The 27,623-nt window shown below is 44.4% G+C and overlaps 1 protein-coding gene across 2 annotated transcripts in view; it reads right to left on the bottom strand.

Annotated features, from left to right (window-relative positions):
* Nucleotides 1–27,623, bottom strand: part of IMPG1 (interphotoreceptor matrix proteoglycan 1) — a 376,955-nt gene that overhangs the window by 43,496 nt on the left and 305,836 nt on the right. For both annotated transcript variants that reach the window (XM_077487351.1, XM_077487352.1), the window contains exon 15: nt 11,190–11,400. In XM_077487351.1, coding sequence (XP_077343477.1) covers nt 11,190–11,400 — 211 coding nt within the window. The remainder of the gene's footprint in view (nt 1–11,189; nt 11,401–27,623) is intronic.

The following is a 27,623-nucleotide window of genomic DNA, read 5'->3' as shown; positions in this document are numbered from 1 at the left end:
CAATATAGTGTACCTTAGCCCCTGTGCTTCAGATTTTTCACTAACTTGTCTTTTTCACTATCTTTCACCAGGGACGTAGATAAGGAGGGGGTTGAAACCCCCCAGAGCATTAGTGCAGAGGTAGTAATTATTATGTGTGCCACCTTTAACTAGTGACAGCGGTCATGCCACCACACTTGGCACTGATTCACCCACGCTGATGTGCTGTCTGGCGTGCTGTTACACTGCCCAACCACCAGGCTCTGGCAGGAGGGAGGGGTGGGGCCAGGAGCTCCAGTGGGCTGCCTTTAACTAGTGGCACCTGCCTCCGCACTTGGCACTGACTCATCCACGCTGATGTGTGCTGTTACACTCTCAGATTCCTGGGCGTACCAGCCCAGGCTGTCAGGCTTGATTTCGGCTTAGGGAGGCTTTGGTAGGAGGGAGGGGTGGGACCGTGAGCTCCACTGATGCTAAGACCCTGCCCCATGCAGCCTGCACAGGTTTGGAGAATAGAAACCAAGCGGGAGAACTGAGAGCCTCAGACCTCTGAGAGTGCCTCCCCTTGACCTCTGAGAGCCCTGTCCCCGGACCTCTGAAAGTAGGAGATGAACCAGGCCAGGTAGGTCTTTCTCATCATAAAGACTGCCTATAGACTCTTATGCTGAAACCCTGACAGTGTTGTTTACTAGACATGTGCGATTTGTTTCGTACGAATCTCAAATTTGTACGAATTTCCCTAAATTCGTACGTTCGGGAGGATCCGAAATACGAATTTTTGTTTACGAATCCCAGGAGGAAGTCAGCACAGCACAGGGAAGGTGGGAGCCCCTCATCTAATGAAAATTCGTATTTCGGATAGGAACCAAACTTCTATCAGCATCGATGTCATATTGAGGTATATTTTTGCCTTTAAATTAATTGTAACGAACGTTCGTACAAGTTAACGAACCTAACGACAATTCGTATTTCGTACGAAATTGAAATTGAATTTCGGACATGAAATACGAAGTACGAATTAATTTTAATACGAACCGTAATGGAACAGAACAAAACAAATTTATTGAGGGCGCCCATGTCTATTGTTTACCAACTGTATAGCTGTGCATTGCTGAAAAAGGTAGAATTTTAGAAATGGCTCCTGTAGTAGGTTGTGTCCGCAGTCTCTGATTATCTTCCGTAATCTATTCAAAGTGTCTGGTTATATCATGTAGGCCATCCGCAGTCTCTGATTATCTCACAACAAGCATCCAAAACCACACAGTATTTTGGTGCCACTAAAAATTAATGGAACACAAACACATGTGCTGCATTTTGCCAGCATTGCAGTGTGATATGGAATTGGTGAGTGGCAGCAAAATCACAGCGATATTCTGCACACATTCCCAAATCGCTACATTTGAACAGTCAGAGCCTAACAGGCTAACACAAGAGCAATTATGGAAGGCTTAGCCTCAGCATATTTTATAGGTACAAAGAAACCCTAGTTTTGTTTAACCATGGCCCCTAAGCCCGTAAGCCCCTCCCGCTATCATGTTTGTCCATACCTGAAAGTTGGGAGGTATGTTCTATATGTATGGATTTTGCACAGTGCTGCTTTTCTTGTCTGGTATGTTGGGCTAAGATTTGTTATTACAGTGCACCACTCTGTGATACAAATTCCATTGGCTGAGAGCACTGACCTGTGTTCTGGTGGGGGGGGGGGAGGTCCCCCTATCAGAACACAATAGCACACTATGAGAGATTGCTGTACTAACACCGTGTATGTTAGTATAGTCATCTGTCAGTTTTTTTTCGCTCAGTGTGTACCAGGCCTTAGACTGGACAATAGCTAACCTCACTAGGGGCAATTGTCATAAAAACTGGAAGAAGGTAAGGCAAAACTGAAATCAGGTTCATTTTCAAGAGGATCTGAAAAAATTTAATTAAGCATGTGATTGCTTACTATGAGCAACACATAGTTTTTTCTTTTTCCAGTCTTTATGAATTTGGCACCATTTGGCACAATTTGTTTTATTTAATCACTTCAGCCCCGCAAGAATTTACCCCCTTCCTGACCAGAACACTTTTTGCGATTCGGCACTGCGTCGCTTTAACTGACAATTGCGTGGTCGTGCGACTTTGTACCCAAACAAAACTGACGTCCTTTGTTTCACACAAATAAAGCTTTCTTTTGGTATTATTTTATTGCCTCTGTGGTTTTTATTTTTTGCGCTATAAATAAAAAAATGATAATTTTGGAAAAAAAATCATTTTATTTACTTTTTGCTATAATAAATATCCCCCAAAACTATATGAAAAATTTTTTTTTTCCTCAGTTTAGGCCAATATGCATTCTACATATTTTTGGTAAAAAAATTAAATAAAAAATCGCAATAAGAGTATATTGATTGGTTTGCGCAAAAGTTATAGCGTCTACAAAATAGGGGATAGATTTATAGCATTTTTATTATTTTTTTTTTACTAGTAATGGCGGCGATCTGCGATTTTCATGATGACTGCTACATTATAGTGGACATATCGGACAATTTTGACACATTTTTGGAACTATTGGCATTAATACTGTGATTAAAAATGTCACTGGCAGTTAAGGGGCTAACACTAGGGGGTGGTGAAGGGGTTAAGAGTGTTCCCTGGGAGTGATTATAACTGAAGAGGGAGGGACTAACTATAGGAAGTGACAGATCTAGTTTCCCAGCTAATAAGAACACACGATCTGTCACTCCTGTCAGAACAGAACAGGGAAGTGTGTTTACACACACTCATCACTGTTCTGTGTCTCCTGGTCATGATTGCTCGTGGCCAGTGGTCATCGCGACCGTCGGCCATGAGCATCAGCACCCCCGCCGTGCATCGGGCGGAGCCCACATGCCTGCTATTCCGACCCCTCAAGATCACGTACAGTAACGTGATTTCGCGCAGGGGAGCCAGCCTACCACATTAAAACTGCGGCGGCTGGTCCGGAAGTGGTTAAAAAAAAGATTTTTACTTGATACCTGCTGTTGAACCCCCCCCAGAACACAAAATTATCTATGGCCTTGTCTTTCACTACCTCATTCTTTTCACCTATCTTTGTTTCAGTCAATACTTTTTATTACCTGACTAATGTACGTATATGGAGTATCTTCTATCCATTTGAATATTTCCCTGAAAAACCCAGAAATTCTATTTCCTTTAAAAAATAACGCAACCTCTAGTAGGGCATTCATAAAAGAACTGATTCTCTCAACTTAGAAACAGGGTCAGTGCTGAGGTAGACTATGAAAGGAGAATAAAAGCAGGAATGATAACAAACATGTTTTGTGTGATTTCCTTTGGACAGCTCGCTATGACTCAAGCCTATTTACTAGTAGCAGTAAGTGCAATTAATGTTTTAAGGGCTCTCTATGCCATTTGTTGTATTTTATTACAGAGATTACTGGAGATTTTGAAATAGAAAAGGACAGCTGTGGAAAAAGGTCAGCAGAGGAGCCACTAAGTAAATAAATAATATAAAGCAAGATATGAGCACTTGCTCGTTCTTCCTAGTATAACTCATATGCTAAGCCAATAGAAATCATTTTTTATTTCAATGGATTTAAATGGCAATGGCATATTAATGTTTGTGCTGTAGGCATATATTTGTCTTAGATGCCATCCTGCAGAGTGCAGATAAGGTAAAAAAAAAAAAAGAACATAGCCCACGTTCTTCTCTTTATATATTTTTTTTTCATAAGCCCTCCAGTCTCACAAATCTGGTATCTTTTTTGTGTGGAAAAAGGAAATAAACAACTTAGTCTGTTGTGTGTATTACACATAGCCATTGTTTTAATCAGGTGATTACTTTATTTTACTTCCAATATCACTTCTCCGCAGATAATTCTATAAAAGATAGGTTCAACTTTAGCAACATGTTATATATTATACCCCTATTTAGGGTGTAATGTGCAACATATTGTTAGGGACTGAACACCCTCACTCCGTCCCCCATTATGTTGAATTCTCCTCCAGCTTTAATACTAAATGCCAGTATACAGGTACGGGCAAAAAGCTAAAGGGAGCTTGACATTTCACCTATGATCCACTGATCGTGGGTGCAATACTTTGTAGGCTCTTGTGTATAAATATAATAAATGCATATATTTTTTTTTTTTACCTGCAAAAATATGTGAATTTATAATTTTTTTACTTATAGGTGAACTTATGCTTTAATTTATCTTTCAGCTCCCAAACTCACTTCGCTGCCACGTCATGTTTTAACCTTCATGTTTTTCACTACCTTAAGCCTAGTACACACCACTAGTTTTTGGGTTGAACAAAAAAATAACTGACAGCTCGGGTCGGAGCTGCTGTACTAACAATCCAGTGTTAGTACAGATATCTCCCCTGCTGTGCTATTATGTTCTGACAAGAGGAAAGCCATTGGCTGAGAGCGCTGATCAGGAGCCTATCAGCAGGCCTTTTTCGGTCTTGAGCCTTTGACAGAAGCCTGGCTGGCTGACAAACACACAGGCTGAATGCCGGGCAGTTTCCATTAAACCAGACATTCGGTCCATGTGTACTAGGCTTTAGGGCTCATGAAAATGCAATATGCTGCATTCATGTCTGGAATTTATATAGGCTTTAATGCTGAAATATTGTATGCTATGGGCCTATTCACAATTCTCCTGTCTAAAATGAAACTAGAAAACTGGCTTTCACGGTCTTATCTTAGGTGGTACCCATGTAAACGTTTGCACTAATGTTTATATGCATACAAATGGATCATATGTACCATGCTTATGGAATTTAGGGTCACCATGTAAACAGGTATAATTAGACGCAATCGTTATATTATAGCACTTATGAAACTTAACCAAAACATTGTTGATGGGGGAAACCCTCCACTGAGCCATTGTGTTCTCCTAGTGGGGTAGGCAGAGAAAGCCATCCCCGCTGGGAGAAGACATTATTGCTATTGGCTATAACAGCCACTAGCAATAATCGTATGTAAAATGCGGCAGGCTGGTGGCACCCAAGTTGATCGATTGATCAACTTGGGTACATTCAGCCTGCCCATACATGGTGCAAATCTTGGCCAGTTCTTGCTGAACCAGCCAAGATTGAAAGCGCCTATGGCCAGCTTTAGGGAGTGTATACTTAAAGTGACCCTGTTTCTGTAAGAAAGCAAGAAATTGTACACTGATCAAATCACATTCAACTATTATTATTAAAGCTGGACAAAGAACACCAGTCTCATCTAGGATGGTCCCTCTCTAATGTTTAACCCAGGGATAGAGGAGCAGGGAAGGAAGGCTTTTTTATGCAGTGTAAAATCAGTTTCAAAGGGTTACATACCATATATTCATCCCTCGTATCTAGCAACTGGACATTGTGAAATGTCAGTCTGTGTGACATCTCAATAAAGTTCACTAGAAAAAAGGAAGTAGCGTGATCCGCCCTGCTTAGCACATCACTGTGTGTATCTCTGCCAGACAGCATCACACATCAGCCACTGTGCTGCAATGCAGCAGCTGGTATGAACACGCCTTTATATGCACTGCATTGTGGGGCATTTACATGTATTTGTGCATGTTTCTGTGCATTTACAGTGTGGAAAAACTGTCAGTGCAGCTGGAGTGCAGTCAAAAATGCATCCACTTGCATCTGGTGTGACTGGGCCTGGTTTGCACTATGAATCACAAAAGAATGTGCTGTGTAATTCACATGCGGTCCTGGAGCAGTGCGATTTCAGCCCATTAATTGACACCCGCTGCAAGTTGCAACTGCATTGCATTTTGAATGCAGTGCGGGAAGCATGCATGGATGGTGGATTTCCAGCTCCACCTTCTGGTGTGAACTGGTCCTAAAAGAACCCAACAATATAAACAAAGTTAATTGAGAACGTGGAACATAGCAGACAGTGTAATTGATATAATGTATCTATCCAATTTTATTAATCGACATAGATTAGAAGCTGAATGATAAAGTATTTCTACAGGTAATAGAGGAGAATTAGTAAAGAGATGGAGAGGGGATGGGAATAGAAAAAGTTAAGGGAGAAATAAAGAAAAACGAGGAGGCAAGAAAAAAAAAATTAATGAAGAAAAAAGGGGAAAAACAAAACAAAAAACATTATCTTTTTCCCCCCACAGGAAAGGAACTGATAGCAGGATGCCCAATACGTGATATGTAATGATAACTATCATAACCATCTTGCTATGATTAACTACAGTGACTAGTTGCCTGTGCAGTCTTCCATAGAATTATATTTGTCGTATTCATGAACTTGCCTTTTTAAGTTTAAACAGAAAATATTAGTAACTCCATTACATGTTCTTGATAAGGAATTATGAGTTATCTAAAAGTAAAATAAAAACTGTTATGTTGCTCAGCATTATCCATTTGAATGATAACCCCAGCGTTTTTTTGGACTTCTAAATTTCATGGAACAGTGATGAAATTCTTGGCTTGGAATAAAAACAGTTGCCATATTTGTAGGTGTGTTTCTGTCCTTTTCCTAAACATTAAGCAGCTATACACTCAAACACAAAAGTGTAATTATTGTATATTTGTGGTATGATTGTTATGCATTTAAACTAAGAAACAAAACCTAATTTAACTGATAATATTCAAGTTAGTGACGGCATATTAGGCAGACAGCCAGGGTCAAAGTCAAGGATCAACCTAGTCATTAGCTTGACCCAGATGACATCTAGAAGAGCAGCCAAGTGCTCACTGTAGTGGCAAACTTCCTTCATTAAGGCTGAATATAAAAGAGACAAACAAAAAATGAATGCCAAGTATGTTTATATCTGATGATTAGTGGCTTCAGTATTTTAGTATAGCTAGAAATTGCTAAACATTTACCACAGCGGGATGCCACTTTTAGCACCAGATTCATTTAGCTTATTTTGTGATTTTCTTTTAGCTGAAATGCTGCTTTCTTGGATATGCAGTATGAGACTAGTCATACCAGTTAACTAAACAACAGAATATAACATAAAATATGCCTTTCCTTAAAACATCTAAGCTTCAACCCAAAAATATAATAGATTGCAGATTACGAATCCTTAAATATGGTGGCTGCATTATTTTACTTTTTTTTTCTAGGCTTTTTGCCTTCATTTTTACCCGGTTATTCATCCAGCAACACTGTCTTAGGCCCCTTTCACACTGGGGCGTTTTTCAGGCGCTACAGCGCTAAAAATAGCACCTGTATAGCGCCTGAAAAAATCTGGCCCCTTTCACTCCAGTGTGAAAGCCGGAGGGCTTTCACACTGGAGCGGTGCGCTAGCAGGATGGTGAAAAAAGTCCTGCTAGCCGCATCTTTGGAGCAGTGTATTCACCACTCCAAAACCGCTCCTACCCATTGAAATCAATGGGGCAGCGTGGCTATACCGCCGGCAAAGCGCCACTGCAGCGGCGCTTTGTGGGCAATTTTGACCCTTTAGCTAGCGGCCGCATACCGCAGCTAAAACAGTAAAGCAGCGCTAAAAATAGTGCCGCTTTACCGCCAACGCCGCTCCTGCACCAGTGTGAAAGAGGCTTTAGAGATACCTTGGACCGCTGCATTGTCAGTCTAGTGTAGTGTACAAGTAACAAATTTAGATGGGACTTGAAAAACAAATTAAAGTGGTTCTAAAGGCAAAAGTTTTTTTCACCTTCATGCAAAAAAACCTTCTGTGCCCCCTCTAATCCAGGGATTTATACAATAGCCTCAGTTGTAAGGGGACTCTCCCTGCTCATTGGCTGAGACAGCATTAGGAGCCCACTATAAACCCTTTTGGGGGTTTAATACTGCTTTAATCTGGAATCTGAGACCTTAGCAGATGATAATCAATAAATGCCTTTAGCGTGTCGCAATCATAACTGGATTCTCAGTAACCACTTCCCGTCTGCGCTATAGCTGAAAAACAGCTGCAACTCGGTCTTAATTTTCCAGGAGGGCGTCCCTGGACATTCTCCCGCGCTTGAGCGGCCTGCGCTCCCCCTGCAGGGCGTGCTCTGTGATCAGCGAGTCTATGAGACTCGACTGATCACAAATCAGAGTAAGGGGTAGATCCCGACCCCTTACCACATGATCAGCTGTCAGCCAATGACAGCTAATAATGTGATGTAAACAGAGCCGGTAAGCGGCTATTTTTTCTCCTCACTCTGGTAGCGTGAGGAGAAAAAAAAAGCTGTTCACTGGCTGATCAGAGGCTTCTGTGCTCACCAGAATCACATACCAGTACCTACCAGTACCCACAGTGTCACTCATCAGTGCCCACAGTGTCATCTATCAGTGCCCACAGTACCACCTATTAGTGCCCACAGTGGCATCTATAAATCGCCAATCAATGCATCATCACCAGTGCTGCCTATCAATACCACCTACTGGTGCTCATCATTGCCATCTACAAGTGCCCATCAGTGCCACCTATCAGTGCCACCCATCAGGGCCCATCAATGCCATCTTATCAGTGCCCATCAGTGCAGCCTCATCAGTGTATAACAATGAAGGAGAAAAATTACTTGTTTGCAAAATTTTATAACAAACTATGAAACATGTTTTTTTTTTTTCAAAAAATTCAGTTTTTTTGTTTGTTTAGCAAAAGATAAAAACCTCAGCTGTGATTAAATACCACAAAAAAAAGCTCCATTTGTGTGAAACAATTATAAAAATGTCATTTGAGTACAGTGTTGTATGACCACGCAATTTTCATTCAAAATGTGACAGCTTTGAAAGCCCTGTAAGCAAGAGGTCTAACTCTATCCAGTTTTTTTTATCATCGTCTGGAAGAGTAAATCTTAAACTGTCATGTTTTTATTTCTGTCTGTTACCCCACAGAAGTGGAGCTATTCCACGTTGACATCAATTTTTAAAATGGAGCGTGTAGGTGTGACAGAGAAGAACAGACAGCAATAAATCTTTGTCAGAAGATCCTACCCTTTCTCACTCTAGTAAAGGATGTATTTGTTTTATCTGTTTCCCCATTACAGGCATTTTCCATCACGTCCTGTCCTGGCTTCAACTAGACAATAAAGAGGAGACCCAAAAAGACCAAATTTGGGTGCCGGCCAGGAAGAGAGGTAAAGTCCAACTAGACCGCTGTAAATCCAGACAGGGACAGGGAGCTGCAGCAATGTCAAAGGAAAAGGCCTCACATCGTGAAGCAGACCCATGTGCATGAAGTGAGATGAATGGCAGCCTCAATTTGGACTCCAGCCAGGCCATGCCCTCAATGCTCTGCCACTTGGAGCTTAAAGTGATTGTAAAGTCTTGTTTTTCTTTTTGTTAGTTAATGTAGCACTGACCCCCGAAGGACCATCTGGTTTGATTGGGCTTACCGTTACCTTCTTGACCTCGTGTATGTCCAATGGTTTTCCGAGGTAGATGCCCCAAAGAATTGCAGAAACTGACACTGGATCCACTTTTGGGATATTTATTTGACAACAAGTAGACAAAACAGTCTCTCAATGAAGGGTAAAGGGTTAGGTAGGAAGTTCAGGTACTTTTGGATCTGCAAAAGATAGGAAGTCTTTCACTATAGAAATCCAGAGAATTACCGCTCACAACTGGATTCTCACAGCTATTGGAGAGACATCCTCTCGCTAGGCCCAGCAGCCGATAGAGCTGGTCCGGCGATACTGTATGAGTGTAGATTTACTTGGTGTCCTTCAACTGAGCCTCCAGGCTCCTTCTGAGAAGCCAGCCTTATGCATGGCCTTCTCCCAAAGAGTCCTCCCCTGGTTGCTTCTCCAGTTGCTGGGCCTCTCCACAGATGAGACGACACCGGCCACCTTTGAATCCTCCTCCCAGGTACTTTTCCTTGGGCTAGCCAGCCCCGAGACTTGAAATTGGATGGATCTGCACCCCAGGCCATTAGGGCCATGGGGGCTGGTCAGGAGGACCAGGACCAAGCAGACAAAGATCTTCTGGACCGGAACCCTGAAGCACGTGATGCAGTACCTTAAATACCCTCTCCCAGAATGCACAGCAAGATGACACTCCCACTGGGCTGGTTCCGAGAAAGAATGGCATTCAATAAGCCTAGCTAAACTGTGTTCTCACACTTTCCAGTGGTGACAGCGATACCTGTGGCCAAGCAGAACCCAGTGCAATCCAGCTAGACTGGTACTGAAACCATAATTTGGTATAATTAACCCCAAAACCCAACTGTGGCTTTAGGAATTTTAAATAGAAAAAAAACACATAGCTCGTGCTCTTCAGGAGCCAGCGATACATTAAAAATAACAAACATGTTATACTTCCCACCTCTGTGTACTGGTTTTGCACAGAGCAGCCCCAATCCTCCTCTTCTCGGGTCCCTCTTCGGTGCTCCTGGCCCTCCCTCCTGTAGAGTTCCCCCACTACAAGAATCTTGCTATGGGGGCTCCCGAGCCAACACACAGCTCCCTGTTTCCATTTAGATATGGAGCTGTGGCCCAGGCCCCGTCCCCTTTCATTCATCATTGGCCGCCTTACTTTGATTGCCAGCAGCTGGAGCCAATTGCAATGTGCTGCTGTCTCAGCCAATGAGGAGGGGAGTCCTGGACAGCTGAGACACCTCTGCAACATCGTGGGATCTAGATGGGGCTCAGGTAAGTATTAGGGGGGCTGAGAGGGACTGCTGCACACAGATTATTTTTTTTATCCTTATGCATAGAATACAATAAGTTAAAAAAAATATTCTGCCTTTACAACCACTTTAATCATGGGGATCATGACAAAGAGGAGAAATAATAAAGTGGAAGTATCCCTTCTATCGGTTTCAGTCAAGGAAGCCGCCATCTTGGCCTTTAATAATTCTTCAACTGCCATAATGCTGCACATGTGATCAGTTATGACACCAGCCATTGGATGGTTTGAAAGTTTGGTTGAGAGCACAAACAATAAACGTTGGCATTTCCAGCATGCCGGGAATGTAAGTGTTTTTTTTAAACTGGGTTTACTCCCGCTTTAAGACTGAAGACCTGAATGGATTATTTACAAAAATTTAATTCATTTTTAAGGAAGTGAAATAGAAAAAAACTGGTATCTTTTATGAATTTGTTTTAATCAGCCTTGTTTTTCTTCTTCTTATTACTATACTTAGGTTGTGCCCTGGACTGGTAGAAGTAGGAAGATAGAGGGACTTTTTTAGATTCTGCTAAAAATAGTGCACTAGGTTTGTAAAGTTCAAACTTATGTTTATTCCAAAATCCACCACATTATATAGTACTAGTTTTACAGAGAGTTAACTACCAGTCAAACTGATTATTGTTACCTGCAAACCGCTCCTTTTCCAGATTCAATTTCACAAATGCCACCTTCAGAGCAGTAGCTGGGTTCCAGATCGCAAATACTTTGGCATAGTTGTCCATCAATTCTTTTGTAGCCAGGCTTGCATATACAAGTTGTCTCTTTGGTCATTGGGTTTATGGAACATTCTGAGAACTCATCGCATGCCATGAACTTGCATGGGTCTGCCAGGTCAGCTAAAAAGATTGAATAAACAGGTTACAGGCATTTAAAGTATGGAACATTGTCATTTTAATGTTTTGATATGCTGATTTTGACTTGTTTTAAAGTCTCAACTTTGGAGCATCTTCTTACCATTTAGGATGCTCCTGCTCACTATATATTTCAATTTTCTAATATGCTTCTTCTATTGGATTCAGTGAAGCCCTTTGTGCATATAGATTTGTGAGAGAAAGAAATTGCTCAGGCATTTTCTACCTGACAGAAGACAAAACAAATTGCTCTGGCTTGCATTTCTGTATGTGCTTTGGTGGCCTGCATGCTGTAGCTTAGGTATTAATAAAACTGAAACAAACTCTCTCATTCAACATTCACAATTTTTAATCCTTATGCTACTTAGTAAACAGATAGGAAGGTATATTATATCTAGTTGTTTTTAAACTTTTTTTATATATATATATATATATATATATAAATTTTAGTTGCCTGTTACTGACCTAGGCCAAAATAATGTCATATTGTACATCCCAAAAGTAAAAGTAAATCCACAAACCAGCTCTCAAAGTCTAGTGCCAGTAACACCAACAAAATCCAATCCAATCAGAAAGACGATTAAGGGGCATCTAATGAGAGAATCTTTCAGCTTCCAGAGGATCCAAGGCAGCAACTATAAGAAAACAGGAGTGCAGGACAATATACACACCTTCCTGTATGTCCGAGATCAGGGCAGATGGATTCCAAATAGTAAGCGCTATAATAAGGCTTACCTGTAGGTAAAAAAAAAATCTCCTAAACCTGTATAGTTTAGGAGATATTCCCCTCGGTATGCGCCGCTGACTGCAGCGGCGCATGCGCACAAGGGGATTCTCGGCCTGAAAATCCGGCCGTGGCCGGCCGGCCGGAATGAAATCTCCTGCGCGGGAGTGACGATATCGCGGCTCCGGCCACTCACAGCGCCAGAGCCGCGATACCCGGAAGAAACGCCGAGGGAGCATGTCAGCTCCCTTGGCGTGGATCGGGCCAGATGTCGGGGCCTCGTTCTAAGGTAAGTATTTCATAATGAGCTAGTATGCGGTGCATACTAGCTCATTATGCATTTTGCTTTGCAGGTTTAAAAAATAAAAATAAAATTGCGGGTTTACTACCGCTTTAAGTTACAAAACTTACTGTACCTTGCATACGCTGAAAACATTTTAAAGTGCTATTAACCACTTGACCACTGGGCACTTAAACACCCTTAATAACCAGACCAATTTTCAGCTTTCGGTGCTCTCGCATTTTGAATGACAATTACTCAGTCATGCAACACTGGACCTATATGAAATTTTTGTCCTTTTTTTCACACAAATAGAGCTTTCTTTTGGTGGTATTTAATCACCGCTGGGTTTTTTATTTTTTGTGCTATAAAGGAAAAAATACCGAAATTTCTGTAAAAAAATGATTTTTTCTTTGTTTCTGTTAGAAAATTTAGCAGATTAGTAATTTTTTCTTCATAAATTTTGGCCAAAATTTATACTACTACATATCTTTGGTAAAAATAAGTACAAATTGGTGGATATTATTTGGTCTTTGTGAAAGTTATAGAGTCCACAAGCTATGGTGCCAATATCTGAAAATTGATCACACCTGAAGTATTGACGGCCTATTTCAATTCTTGAGACCCTAACATGCCAGAAAAGTACAAATACCCCCCAAATTACCCCTTTTTGGAAAGAAGACATTCCAAGGTATTTAGTAAGAGGCATGATGAGTTTTTTGAAGTTGTCATTTTTTCCCACAATTCTTTGCAAAATCAAGATTTTTTTTACTTTTTTTTTTTTTTTCACAAAATTGTCATATTATCAGGTTATTTCTCACACACAGCATATGCATACCACAAATTACACCCCAAAACACATTCTGCTATTACTCCCGAGTATGGCGATACCACATGTGTGAGACTTTTACACAGTGTGGCCACATACAGAGGCCCAACATGCAGGGAGCGCCATCAGGTGTTCTGGAGCATCCAGGACAATTCTGACATTTCTCTCCTACATGTAAAAATCATCATTTATTTGCTAGAAAATTACATAGAACTCCAAAACATTATATATGTTTTTTTAGCAAACACCCTGGAGAATACAATGGTGGTCTTTGCAACTTTTTATCTCGCACGGTATTTGCCCAGTAATTTTTCGAATGCTTTTTTTTGGAAAAAAAAACTGTTTTGGGCTTAAAAAAAAAAAAAAAACAGTAAAGTTAGCCCAATTTTTCCATAATGTGAAAGATGAAGTTACGCTGAGTAAATAGATACCTAATATGTCACTCTTCAAAATTGCACACGCTCGTGGAATGGCGCCAAACGTCGCTACTTAAAAATCCCCATAGGCGACAATTAAATTTTTTTTTTACTGGTTATATGTTTTGAGTTACAGAGGAGGTCTAGGGCTAGAATTATTGCTCTCGCTCTAACGTTCGCAGCGATACCTCACATGTGTGGTTTGAACACCGTTTTCATATGTGGGTGGGACTTACGTATGCGTTCGCTTCTGCATGCGAGCACATGGGGACAGGGGCGCTTTAAAAAAAACATTTTTTTTTATTGTTCATTTTACTTTATTTATTTTAGTTTGACATTTTTTTCCCCAAAAATAATTTTTTTGATCACTTTTATTCCTATTACAAGGAATGTAAACATCCCTTGTAATAGGAATATGGCATGACAGGTCCTCTTTACAGTGAGATGTGGGGTCAATAAGACCCCGCATCTCACCTCTAAGCTGGGAAGCCTGAAAAAAAAAAAAAAAAAAAAAAAAAGATTGTCTTTGATCGTATTAGCGATTCGATAGAAGCACCGGAGGGCGGCGGGAGGGGGGGGGGGATGTCTATGGCTGGGTATTGCAGGGTATCACCGACTATGGCTGGGTATCTCAGAGTATGGCGTTGCAGAGTATTGCATTGCAGGGTATTGGCGGGTGTTGCAGAGCATTGCAGAGTGTTGCAGAGTATTAGCGGGTGTTGCAGAGCATTGCAGAGTGTTGCAGGGTATTGGCGGGTGTTGCAGGGTATTGCAGAGTGTTGCAGGGTATTGCAGAGTGTTGCAGGGTATAGCAGAGTGTTGCAGAGTGTTGCAGGGTATTGCAGAGTGTTGCAAGGCGTTGCGGAGTGCTGCAGGGCGTTGCGGAGTGCTGCAGGGCGTTGCGGAGTGCTGCAGGGCGTTGCGGAGTGTTGCAGGGCATTGCGGAGTGTTGCAGGGCGTTGCGGAGTGTTGCAGGGCGTTGCGGAGTGTTGCAGGGTATTGCAGAGCGTTGCAGGGTATTGCAAGGTATTGCAGAGTGTTGCAGGGTATTGCAGAGTGTTGCAGGGTATTGCAGAGTGTTGCAAGGTGTTGCGGAGTGTTGCAGGGTATTGCGGAGTGTTGCAAGGTGTTGCGGAGTGTTGCAGGGTATTGCGGAGTGTTGCAAGGTGTTGCGGAGTGTTGCAAGGTGTTGCGGAGCGTTGCAGGGTATTGCGGAGCGTTGCAGGGCATTGCGGAGCGTTGCAGGGCATTGCGGAGCGTTGCAGGGCAATGCAGAGTGTTGCAGGGCAATGCAGGGTAATGCAGAGTGCTGCAGGGTAATGCAGAGTGCTGCAGGGTAATGCAGAGTAATGGGGGTATTGCAGGGTAATGCAGAGTAATGGGGGTATTGCAGAGTAATGCAGAGTAATGGGGGTATTGCAGAGTAATGCAGAGTAATGGGGTATTGCAGAGTAATGCAGAGTAATGGCAGGCTATTGCAGAGTGTTGGCAGGGAATTGAGGGGTTAAATTTCGGTGCGCAGCGATGTGGGCACTGCAGATGCAGCCCACATCGCTGCTGACACCGATCTCTTCCCCCTCCGCTGTACCGATCGGTACAGAGAGGGGGAGGGAGGAACCGGCGTCATAACATGACGCCGGTTTGTTTACAAGTGATCACTCCGTCATTTGACGGAGCGATCACGTGGTAAACGGCCGCGCTGAGCGGCCGTTTACCGTGATTCGTGATGCGCCGGGTCCTATGGACCCGGCGGTCACGGATGCTCTCGAGTGCGCGCCCCAGGGGGCGCGCGAGAGCAGAATTCTGGGAGGCCGTTAATTAACGGCCTCTCAGAGTTAAACAACCGCCCTGAAGCCGTTAATCGGCAATGGGCGGTTGTTAAGTGGTTAAAGTGGTAGTAAACTCAGTTTTACCACTTGTAATAAGGCTTACCTGTAAGTGCTGTGAATATCTCCTAAACTTACACTGTTTAGGAGATAATCATACTACATGCAGCTAGTGACGTCTGCGGCGCATGCGCTCTGAATGTCTGGCATACTGTGTTGGATCTTCAGAGCCCATGCCATAAACGGCGGCTCTCACACACATGCACAGGAGGGACATCATCAAGACCCTGGTCACTCATGTAGTTGGAGGCCGCAAATCCAGAATGAAGACCGGATGAAGATGGAAGCCCTCTCAGTGGTGACAGCATGCCACTGGGGGGCTTCCTTTTAAGGTAAGTCTCTCATAATATGCTAGTATGCAGTGCATACTAGCACATTATGACATTGCCTTGTGAGGGAAGTTTTTTTTTTTAACTGCAGTTTACTATCACTTTAAATGCCCCTGGCTCGGCCTATGGCTCCCACTGCTCTCAGTCTGTCCTGTGAGAGCAGAGGGTAAGACCAGCATTGCTGCATATGGGCAAAGCATTGGATTGAGAGAGGGCTCAAGTAAATATTTAGGGAGGAAGGAGGTGAGGAGGAACAGCAAGTGGAAGTTTTTTTTTTACCTTAAAGTGCTTCTAAAGGCAGAATTTTTTTTATCTTAATGCATTCCATGCATTAAGATAAAAACCTTCTGTGTGCAGCAGCCCCCCTAACACTTACCCGAGTCCATCTCCATCCAGCGATGTGCACAAGTGCCTCAGCCATCTCCCTCTTGATTGGCTGAGACACAGCAGTGGTGCCATTGGCTCCCGTTGCTGTCAATTAAAGTCAATTAGCCAATCAGGGGAGAGAGGATGCAGGGTTCCGTGTCTGAATGGACACGCAGTTTAAAAATAACAGTTTGTTATTTTTTAAGGAAAAAAAAGAGACATTAGTCTCACTTTAACACAGTTAATGCATTAAGGTAATAAACATTTTGACTTTGGAAGCACTTTAAATTCATTCTATCCTCCAATGACACACACTCTTAAAAGGCTATTTTGTTAAAATTGCTAAATGAGAATGTTCAAAATCTTTTAACAGGAAATATATATATATATATATATATATATATTCATTTTTAATGGATTTCCTGGCTTCTGTCATTCCAGACAGATTTTTCAATGATCCCCACTGTCTCTAATCGGTTTGTTTTAGTTGAACCTTTCACCCACCAGTGACCAGGTGCAATTTTGCAGAAGCATGTGTTTAGTATACAGTGGGTACTGCCAAGGGTCAGAAAAAAAATAGTGGACGATGACTTCAAAGTGCAACTACTTTATGCACTGCTGCCACCTTGAAAATCTAAATTTTTCATGGTATAAGGGAAATACATTTGATGATAAAAGTCACCAGAGCTTTACCTCATTTGTCAAGGTCTATGGAAAATTCCCTTGCAATGTGAACAGCCTATTTGACTTTAGTAAATTGACCCATGTATGGGAGAAGTTTTGTCTCTATTGCATTCACAAGATCAGTCCAAATATAATCTCCGGTATGCCTTTAGATGTGCATCTTGCAAGCAAAAATGAAACCTCAGTGCAGTGATCCTGCACTGAAAACAATGCTACAATGAGTATAGAAAAGAATCACCCCCTTTAAAATAATCACATTTTAATGCTTTGCAGCCTGAGATAAAGACAGAGTTTTTATTTCATCCAGCTGAATTTAATCAGTGCAACTTATAAGATCCAAGTGAAAGATATAACACCAACATGTCAGAGGAAAAAAAAAATCAACTTGTAAATTGATCGACTTGTAAACTCAATCAGCTTCTCATCGACACACAGCCATTTGACTTTCAACTGTGATCAGCTGTGATCATTTTGATTAGCTCAGCATGAAACAAGCTTTACTGGAGCATTTCAGTCGCTGGGATTTCTGGGAAAAAGTTGTGGACAGGCACAAGTCAGGACATGGAGACAACAAATTCAAAGGCTTTATCAATGCCTACAAGCACAGTGAAGTCTATTATTAAGAAGTGGAAGGTATTTCATACAACACAAACCCTCCCTGGAGGCCACTCCAAACTGGCCTTGCAGTTCGCCCGGCGGTCGGTTCGTGCCCCTATTTTGCGTGTTTGCGATTCGCCAAACCGGCGGAATTCTGGCGCTGTTCGCCCGGCGAACATATGCGTTTACATTGTGAAAGAACTTTGACCCATGATGACACGTCCATCATGGGGTACAGGACAGCCAATTGAGACATTTCAGCACATTTACACATTCCCCCTACCTTATAAATAGACCTGATCTGGCGGCCATTTTACATTCTGTCTTTTGTCAGTGTAGGGAGAGGTTGCTGTGTGGAGCAGGGACAGATTGTAGTGACATAAATCGCTAGCTATTATGTCTACAAACGCCCTTTTAAGGACTGGTATAGGTGTACAGTATATAGGGTTCTGGTGCACTGCTGCTGACTGCTGTGCTGGTGATTGCCGAGTGCACTGCTGACCGAATCTGCAGCTGTCTTTTGTCAGTGTAGGGACAGGATTCTGTGTGGAGCAGGGACAGTCAGTTTAATCACTAGCTATTACTATTAGGTCCACAAAGGTCCTTTTAAGGACTGGTATAGGTGTACAGTATATAGGGTTGTACATGTATGATATACTTTCTTTCAAATATAGAAAGCCTAGGTCCACAAAGGTCCTTTTAAGGACTGGTATAGGTGTACAGTATATAGGGTTCTGGTGCACTGCTGCTGACTGCTGTACTGCTGATTGCTGCCCGATTCTGCAGCTGTCTTTAGTGTAGAGACTGAGGGACAGTCTGAAAATCCCTAGCTATTAGGTCCACAAAGGTCCTTTTAAGGACTGGTATAGGTGTACTATTTGGTGTGCAGTATATAGGTGTGTAATACACGTATAAAATACTTGCACATATAGAAAGCATAGTATAGTGCATTTCCACTGTGCAGCATTGTGACTGCTGAGCAGTTCTGCAGTGATACTACAAAGAGTGACAAACGCAATAAAAAAAAAAAAGTATTATAACTGGTGTGATAGACCAGTGGTCCCCAAAAATGACAGACTGAAGCGGGGTGTTATACACCTTCTTCCACATACATACTGCACTTCTCTAGAGACTTTTGTCACAGGGTCATTTAAAAAATGACAGGCAAAGGAAGAGGCAGGCCCTTCCGCAGGGGTGGTAGGGGTAGGGCAGGAGCAACAGGCTTGAGCAAAAGTGGCAAATTGCAGAAGGCGCATGCGATTACATCAAAGGACGCACCAGACTTGGTTGAGTGGCTCACTCAGCCTTACTCTTCTGCACCCTCCTCATCCTCTCGATCTGCACTCTCTTCACTCTTTGCTGTGTGCACCCCTAAAGACACTACAACCAACACCACCACCACCATATACCTTCCGCTTGAGTCACAGGAATTATTTTCCGATCCATATCAAGACATTTCCGATGCGCAGCCACTCTTGGCATTAGATCAGGAAGAGGAAGTAGCAACAACCGCCACTCAGCAGTCTGACAACAGTACCCAGATCAGCCCAAGGAGGTTGGTCCCGCTGTTGCTGCCTACTCCGAGATCTCTAATTATAGCGGTGGGGAAGGTGACGTTGATGATGACGTGTCTAGTGATGTCACGTGGGTGCCCACAAGAGAGGAAGAGGAGGGGAGTTCAGAGGGAAATATGGACCAGCAGATAGGGAGGAGAAGTAGGCGGAACTTAGATTGCAGAGGAGGGATAAAGCAGACTGCTAATGTATCAGGAGCGAGGCATCAACCATGTACGGTCACATCCCAGGACGCGGCACATGGCTCTGCAGTGTGGGCTTTTTTTAACGTGTCCGCTGCTGACAATAGTGTTGCCATCTTCAATCTTTGCAGTCAATGCAAAAGTCGGTAAGCCCAACACTCACCTAGGGATGACCGTCTTAAGAAGGCACATGAGCTGCCATCACCGAGCCCAGTGGGAGCCACGGAACCCACAAAGCCACACTCCAGGCTCCCGCCGTCCAGCCTCGTCTTCTACTTCTTCTCCTTCTCCTCTCTCCTCGCAATTGTCCTCCACTCCACCTTCCATCATGCCGTCCTCACGTTTTTCTGCAAAAAGGCAGGCTTCCATGGGCCAAATGTTTGAGCGTAAAAAATGATGACGCCGGATAACCCTCTTGCCCAATGGTTGACGGCTGGCTTGTCAGAACTGATAGCCCGCCAACTACTGCCATATAAACTGGTGGACTCGGAGGCCTTTCGAAAATTTGTGGCCATTGGAACACCACAATGGAAGGTCCCAGGAAGGAAGTATTTCTCACAGAAGGGCATCCCAGAGCTATATGGCCATGTTCAGTGGCAAGTGAATGTATCTCTGGCACACAGTGTCAGTGCCAAGATACATCTGACCACAGACACGTGGTCTAGCAAACATGGGCAGGGAAGGTGTATAACTTTTACTGCCCACTGGGTGAACCTTCTGATGGCCGTCAAGCATGTAACCCGTGGCACCCATGTAGATTTGGTTTTACCGCCACGGATTGCATGCAGGCCTGCCTCTTCTTCTCATCCTCCTACTCCATCCTCCTCCCTCTCTTCCTCAGCTGACTCCTCCTTTTCCGCTGCTAGCGCCTCTTCCGCTGCGCCACCCAAGCTCCCCAGAACCTATTCGACATGCCAGGTGAGACGTTGCCATGCTGTGCTGCGTCTGTTGTGCCTGGAAGCCAAAGAGCCACACTGGCCCTGCACTCCTTTCAGCTTTGCGTTCACAGGCAGATCAGTGGCTAACACCGGTCAATTTGATAGTTGGTAAAGTGGTGTGTGACAATGGTGCCAATCTGCTTAGCGCATTGAAACAGGGCAAAATTACACATGTGCCATGCATGGCACACGTCTTAAACTTGGTCGTGTAGCGATTCGTTGTCCAATACCTTGGGGTCCAGGACATCTTGCGGCAGGCAAGGAAAATCTCGGACCATTTCAGAAGATCTTACACGGCCATGGCTTGCCTTGCCGGTCAGACGTCTTATTTGCGATTGCCCGACGCGATGGAACTCAACCTTCTATATGCTTGATAGGCTGCTCCAGTTAACGACTACCTGTACGAACTCTGCGGCAGAACAGGTTCTGGGAGCTTGTTTTTTTTCACCGCGCCAGTGGCTGCTCATGCACAACACATACAGACTTCTGTGGCCATTTGATGAGATCACCAAACTGGTCAGTCGCAGCCATGGCAATGCTGGATGAATTCCCAGGGGGGCTACTCTATCTGAGACAAGTCAACAACAGGAGTCTGAAGAGGAGTCAGAGGCGGATGGTGCCGGGGCGGATTCGAAGGAGCAAGAAGAGCATGCTTTAAACCTTTCTGGGATCCCTGTTGTTGTGCGTGAATGGGGAGAGGAGAACAAGGAGGACGACATTATCCTGGATGATGAGCAAGAGCCAGGCCACCACACCGCTTCCAGTTTAGTGCAAATGGGGGCTTTCATGCTCCAGTGTTTTACAAGGGACCCCCGTATAAAAAGCATAAAGGTCAAGGACCAGTACTGGGTGGCAATGTACTTAGACCCCGGTACAAACACAAAATGGTGGAAATGTTACCACCGTCACAGAGGGCTGTCAGAATGGAGCACTTCCAGGCCTTGCTTCGAGAAATGCTGCATTCTGCTTTTGTGTGTGCTGGCAGAGGAGGAATTCCCACTCCCAGAGAAAGAGTTGCGGGTACCAACAGCGCCTGCAAGAAGAGGGCGGTTTGAAGATGTGTTGGTGACTTCTGATATGAGGTCATTCTTTCAGCCGACCCATTGACAGGTGTCATCCGGATCCAGCATCAGGGAACGCCTAGACCGACAGGTGTCTGACTACATTGGGTTAAGGCCCCATGTGGATGCTCTGAGGAGTGATGAACCCCTGGACTACTGGGTGGGCAGGCTTGACCTCTGGCCAGAGCTTTCCCAATTTGCAATGGAACTGTTGGCTTGCTTTGGCTCACTTCCTTGTACAAAAAAAGCACACCGTACTATATGCCTGTACCCTCCTATTTGAAGAGGTTGAGCAGTGTCATATTTTTGGGTCCCACAGCGAGTTGCTGCTATGAGTGCTGCTATCAGTGCTCTCTATCTCGGTGCTGGTGTCAGTGCTCTCTCTCTATCTTGGTGCTGGTGTGGTGTCAGTGCTCTCTCTATCTCAGTGCTGGTGTGGTCTCAGTGCTCTCTCTATCTTGGTGCTGGTGTGGTGTCAGTGCTCTCTCTATCTCGGTGCTCGTGTCGGTGCTCTCTATCATGTTGCTGGTGTCAGTGCTCTCTATCACGGTGCTGGTGTCAGTGTTCTCTATCACGGTGCTGGTGTCAGTGCTCTCTATCACGGTGCTGGTGTCAGTGCTCTCTATCACGGTGCTGGTGTCAGTGTTCTCTATCACGGTGCTGGTGTCAGTGCTCTCTATCACGGTGCTGGTGTCAGTGCTCTCTATCATGGTGCTGGTGTCAGTGCTCTCTATCACGGTGGTGGTGTCAGTGCTCTCTATCACGGTGGTGGTGTCAGTGCTCTCTATCATGGTGGTGGTGTCAGTGCTCTCCATCTCGGTGGTTGTGTCAGTGCTCTCCATCTCGGTGGTGGTGTCAGTGCTCTCTATCTCGGTGGTGGTGTCAGTGCTCTCTATCTTGGTGCTGGTGTCAGTGCTCTCTATCACGGTGCTGGTGTCAGTGCTCAGTCTCTATCGCGGTGCTGGTTTCAGACAGTGAGGGAGATAGCAGCAGAGAAGCCAATCAGCAGGCAGTGCCAGCGCCATGGCTGAGGATCAGCACTGGACTGACACCTCTGAACCACCGCAGTGGAGCCCTGCATAGGTGGGGTTAAGGGCCGGGCAGAGGGAGGGGCTCAAGCACAGGTTGGCACACTGGGACACTGGCACAGGACTGCGCTGCCCTGACTGATGACTCTGATCATCTCCTGCACCCTCTTCATAGCCTGCCCTGACCTTTCCTCTCCTCCATGGCCTTCATGCGCTCCTGAATTTGCAAAATTTCACAGATAAAAAAGAATGCTTGTCGTTGTTGATCCTAGATTCACTTAATACTTTTGTTATGTCAGTGTCCATGTGGTGGGACTATGTGTGCACAGCTAGTAAGTATTTTGTTGCTGAAAATATGACCTGTAGGTTTTTAAGGTTCGTCTGCCATTAAAGTCAACGGGGCCTGCTGCAAACTTTGTGGTTCGTGAACTTTTGGCCGCGTTCGCGGTTCACATTCGCGAAACGTCCCATCGGAAGTTCATCCATCACTACTAGGAAGAAACTTATTAGAGAGGCTACCAAGAAACCTACAGCAACTAACCCAGGAATTTATGATAAAGAGTAGTCATTGTGTGCAACAACGTAATCACAAATCCTCCACAAATGTGGCTTGTGGTTAAAAGAAAAAAGCCACTTCTTGAGAAAGGCCTCATGCAGTCACCACTGAGCTTTCCCAAAACACACCTTTGAAGATTCTGAGACCAGATGGAAAAGGGTGTTATGGTCAGATGAGACAAAAATTTAATTATTTGGCCTCAATACCAAATGATACAGTATGCCTATCAGAAATCCATCCAAATAACGCCATTCCTACAGTAAAGCATGGAGGGGGTAATATCATGTTATGGGGGTGTTTCTCTGCAGCAGGGACTGGAGCACTTGTCAGGATAGAGGGGAAAAATGATTGGGGCAAAATGCTATCAAATTCTTGAGGAAAATCTGCTGCCCTCTACCAGAAAGTTGTCAACAAGAAGAAGGTTCACCTTCCAACATGATGCTGACCCAAAGCACACAGAAAAAATGACCAAACAGTAGTTGAAGCAGAAAATCTGTGGAATAACTTGAAGACTGCAGTCCACAAATGGACACCATCAAATCTAAGGCCTCATGCACACGAGACGCAGTTAAACGCGCGTTCAGATGCAGTTGGACAGTTTTTTCAACTGCACCTGAACTCATTCAATGTTATCCTATGTGTCCATGCACACAGTCTCGTTTTTTTGCGTTTATATGCAGTTGCGTTTAATCTCGTTTTTCCAGAAGCAAAAAAATGCGTTCAGAAACAAAAATTTCTGCGTTTCAGACGCAAAACGCGGCTAAACACGGCTAAACGCGGCACCCGCGTTTAGCCGCGTTTGCGTTTATATGCGTTTTTAAAGGTGACCTTTTTTTTTACATTAAAAATCTCAAAAATGATTGCAAATGATGAAAAACCATTAGAAAAATATTTTAAACAATTGCAATTGCAAGTGGACAATCCACAACTTGTGGCAAGTGACGTGGCAAGTGGACAATCCACAACTTGTGGCAAGTGACATGGCAGGTGGCAAGTGATGTGGCAAGTGGACAATCCACAACTTGTGGCAAGTGACGTGGCAGGTGAAGTGGCAAGTGACGTGGAAAGTGGACAATCCACAACTTGTGGCAAGTGACGTGGCAAGTGACCTGGCAGGTGACGCGGCAAGTGACTTGGCAGGTGACGTGGCAAGTGGAAAATCAACAACTTGTGGCAGGTGACTGGCATGTGACGTGGCAAGTGGACAATCCATAACTTGTGGCAGGTGACGTGGCAAGTGACGTGGCAAGTGGACAATCCACTTGTGGCAGGGGACGTGGCAAGTGACGTGGCAAGTGGACAATCCATAAGAAATAGATGGTGTTGCGCTCCACACCAAATAAATTAAGTCTAATAACACAATTACTAAATAATCGCATAAAATCTTGAAACGCACTCATGTGATTAAAATTAAAATCACTAAATAATCGCATAAAATCTTGAAAACGTGCTCATGCGATTAAAAATTCCATTATTTCTATGATAAATACCCCTGATGAAGTCACGTGATCAATGACGATACGCGTAGGATTGGCCTAGGAGGATATCGGAAGTGACGTCCGGGTTACGAACGAGGAAGCCGTTCGTTGTTTGTTAGTGGAAAATTACGTTTGATTTTTACTGCATAAATGTGAGTACCCAGGACTTAGTTCCTTTTTATAATAAAGTATTTGTGTGAACGTACTTCACCATTGGAGCCCCCCTTTTTCTTTCTTGGGTCTGACTTGCGATCCCTTGTGGAATATCTGGAGGAAAAGGTTTTGGGGGCGCCCACACTACATTTAGGATATACACCGCAAAGTGTTGAAGTTCCCCTACACCCATTGAGGATATACACCCCATTTGAGGACACAACTGTTGCACTGGAGCATTTTTGCTGTCTTACTGACAGCAGTGAGGTAAGGTACCCACTGCACTCAGTGTGTGAGCACGCACGTTTAAGGAGCTGCAAAATCACTGGTGGAATCATCCCGGGGTTGCTCATAGGATTGATTTCTTCACATAGCACAGTGTGGATTTATTTCATCTTCTGCATGAACTTTATGATTTAGCTTTTTTATACATTTTTTATCACGTTTGTTGGACTATTATCTTTTGCATTCTGCGATATTAATTTTTTCACACACAGTTTTATATATTTTTACTGTGTATTTATTACCATATATATATTTTTTTCTACACACATACTGGCACTTGGATGCACTTTCATGGACTGACACAGATTTGTTTGATGTCACGATTCTTTTGATAATTGTAAGATTTGCGATTTTTTTATTTTTTTTTTTTTTTCTTGTCATTTTATCACGATGATATAGATCATTTTAGCTTCTTCATTTATGAATATTAGTAGGAAATAGTTTTATTTTAAGCACTGTATTATTCACTTGGTATTTATCATAGAAATAATGGAATTTTTAATCGCATGAGCACGTTTTCAAGATTTTATGCGATTATTTAGTGATTTTAATTTTAATCACATGAGTGCGTTTCAAGATTTTATGCGATTATTTAGTAATTGTGTTATTAGACTTAATTTATTTGGTGTGGAGCGCAACACCATCTATTTCTTATTTATTGTCACTTTGAGGGGAGGGTTTGCACCTCTGTCGGTGTTTTTGCTGCAACCACACCAACCTGCTCTAACTTTACCACTATAGCGCGAGGATAACCTACCATTACTAATTTGGACAATCCACTTGTGGCAGGTGATGTGGCAAGTGACGTGGCGAGTGGACAATCCACAACTTGTGGCAGGTGATGTGGCAAGTGATGTGGCAAGTGGACAATACACTTGTGGCAGGTGACGTGGCAGGGGACGTGGCAAGGGAAGTGGCAAGTGGACAATCCACAACTTGTGGCAGGTGATGTGGCTGGTGACGTGGCAAGTGGACAATCCACATCTTGTGGCAGGTGACGTGGCAGGTGACGTGGAAAGTGGTGTGGCAAGTGGACAATCCACAACTTGTGGCAGGTGATGTGGCTGGTGACGTGGTAAGTGGACAATCCACAACTTGTGGCAGATGGCATGGCAGGTGACGTGGAAAGTGGACAATCCACATCTTGTGGCAAGTGACGTGGCAGGTGATGTGGCAAGTGACGTGGCAAGTGGACAATCCACAACTTGTGGCAGGTGACGTGGCAGGTGATGTGGCAAGTGATGTGGCAGGTGATGTGACAAGTGGACAATCCACATCTTGTGGCAAGTGACGTGGCAGGTGACGTGGCAAGTGACGTGGCAGGTGACGTGGCAAGTGACATGGCAAGTGGACAATCCACATCTCGTGGCAAGTGACGTGGCAGGTGATGTGGCAAGTGACGTGGCAAGTGGACAATCCACAACTTGTGGCAGGTGACGTGGCAGGTGATGTGGCAAGTGACGTGGCAGCTGACGTGGCAAGTGACATGGCAAGTGGACAATCCAAAACTTGTGGCAGGTGACGTGGCAAGTGACGTGGCAGGTGACGTGGCAGGTGACGTGGCAAGTGATGTGGCAAGTGAACAATCCACAGCTTGTGGCAAGTGACGTGGCAAGTGGACAATCTACAGCTTGTGGCAGGTGACGTGGCAGGTGACGTGGCAAGTGAACAATCCACAACTTGTGGCAGGTGACGTGGCAGGTGATGTGGCAAGTGACGCGGCAAGTAGACAATCCACAACTTGTGGCAGGTGATGTGGCAAGTGACGTGGCAGGTGATGTGGCAAGTCACGTGGCAAGTGGACAATCCACAACTTGTGGCAGGTGATGTGGCTGGTGACGTGGCAAGTGGACAATCCACAGCTTGTGGCAGGTGGCATGGCAGATGATGTGGAAAGTGGACAATCCACATCTCGTGGCAAGTGACGTGGCAGCTGACGTGGCAAGTGACGTGGCAAGTGGACAATCCAAAACTTGTGGCAGGTGACGTGGCAAGTGACGTGGCAGGTGACGTGGCAAGTGATGTGGCAAGTGGACAATCCACAGCTTGTGGCAAGTGGACAATCCACAGCTTGTGGCAGGTGGCATGGCAGATGACATGGAAAGTGGACAATCCACATCTCGTGGCAAGTGACGTGGCAGCTGACGTGGCAAGTGACGTGGCAAGTGGACAATCCAAAACTTGTGGCAGGTGACGTGGCAAGTGACGTGGCAGGTGACGTGGCAAGTGATGTGGCAAGTGGACAATCCACAGCTTGTGGCAAGTGACGTGGCAAGTGGACAATCCACAACTTGTGGCAGGTGACGTGGCAAGTGACGTGGCAGGTGACGTGGCAAGTGATGTGGCAAGTGGACAATCCACAGCTTGTGGCAAGTGACGTGGCAAGTGGACAATCCACAACTTGTGGCAGGTGACGTGGCAGGTGACGTGGCAAGTGAACAATCCACAACTTGTGGCAGGTGACGTGGCAAGTGACGTGGCAGGTGATGTGGCAAGTGACGCGGCAAGTAGACAATCCACAACTTGTGGCAGGTGATGTGGCAAGTGACGTGGCAGGTGATGTGGCAAGTCACGTGGCAAGTGGACAATCCACAACTTGTGGCAGGTGATGTGGCTGGTGACGTGGCAAGTGGACAATCCACAGCTTGTGGCAGGTGGCATGGCAGATGACGTGGAAAGTGGACAATCCACATCTCGTGGCAAGTGACGTGGCAGGTGATGTGGCAAGTGACGTGGCAAGTGGACAATCCACAATTTGTGGCAGGTGACGTGGCAGGTGATGTGGCAAGTGGACAATCCCCAACTTGTGGCAAGTGACGTGGCAAGTGGACAATCCACAACT

Source organism: Lithobates pipiens, unplaced genomic scaffold, assembly GCF_037356315.1.
Source record: "Lithobates pipiens isolate NorthernLeopardFrog02 unplaced genomic scaffold, aLitPip1_a1.2 Scaffold_18, whole genome shotgun sequence".
Classification (NCBI taxonomy): domain Eukaryota; kingdom Metazoa; phylum Chordata; class Amphibia; order Anura; family Ranidae; genus Lithobates; species Lithobates pipiens.
This window is presented reverse-complemented; position numbering and strand designations above follow the sequence as displayed.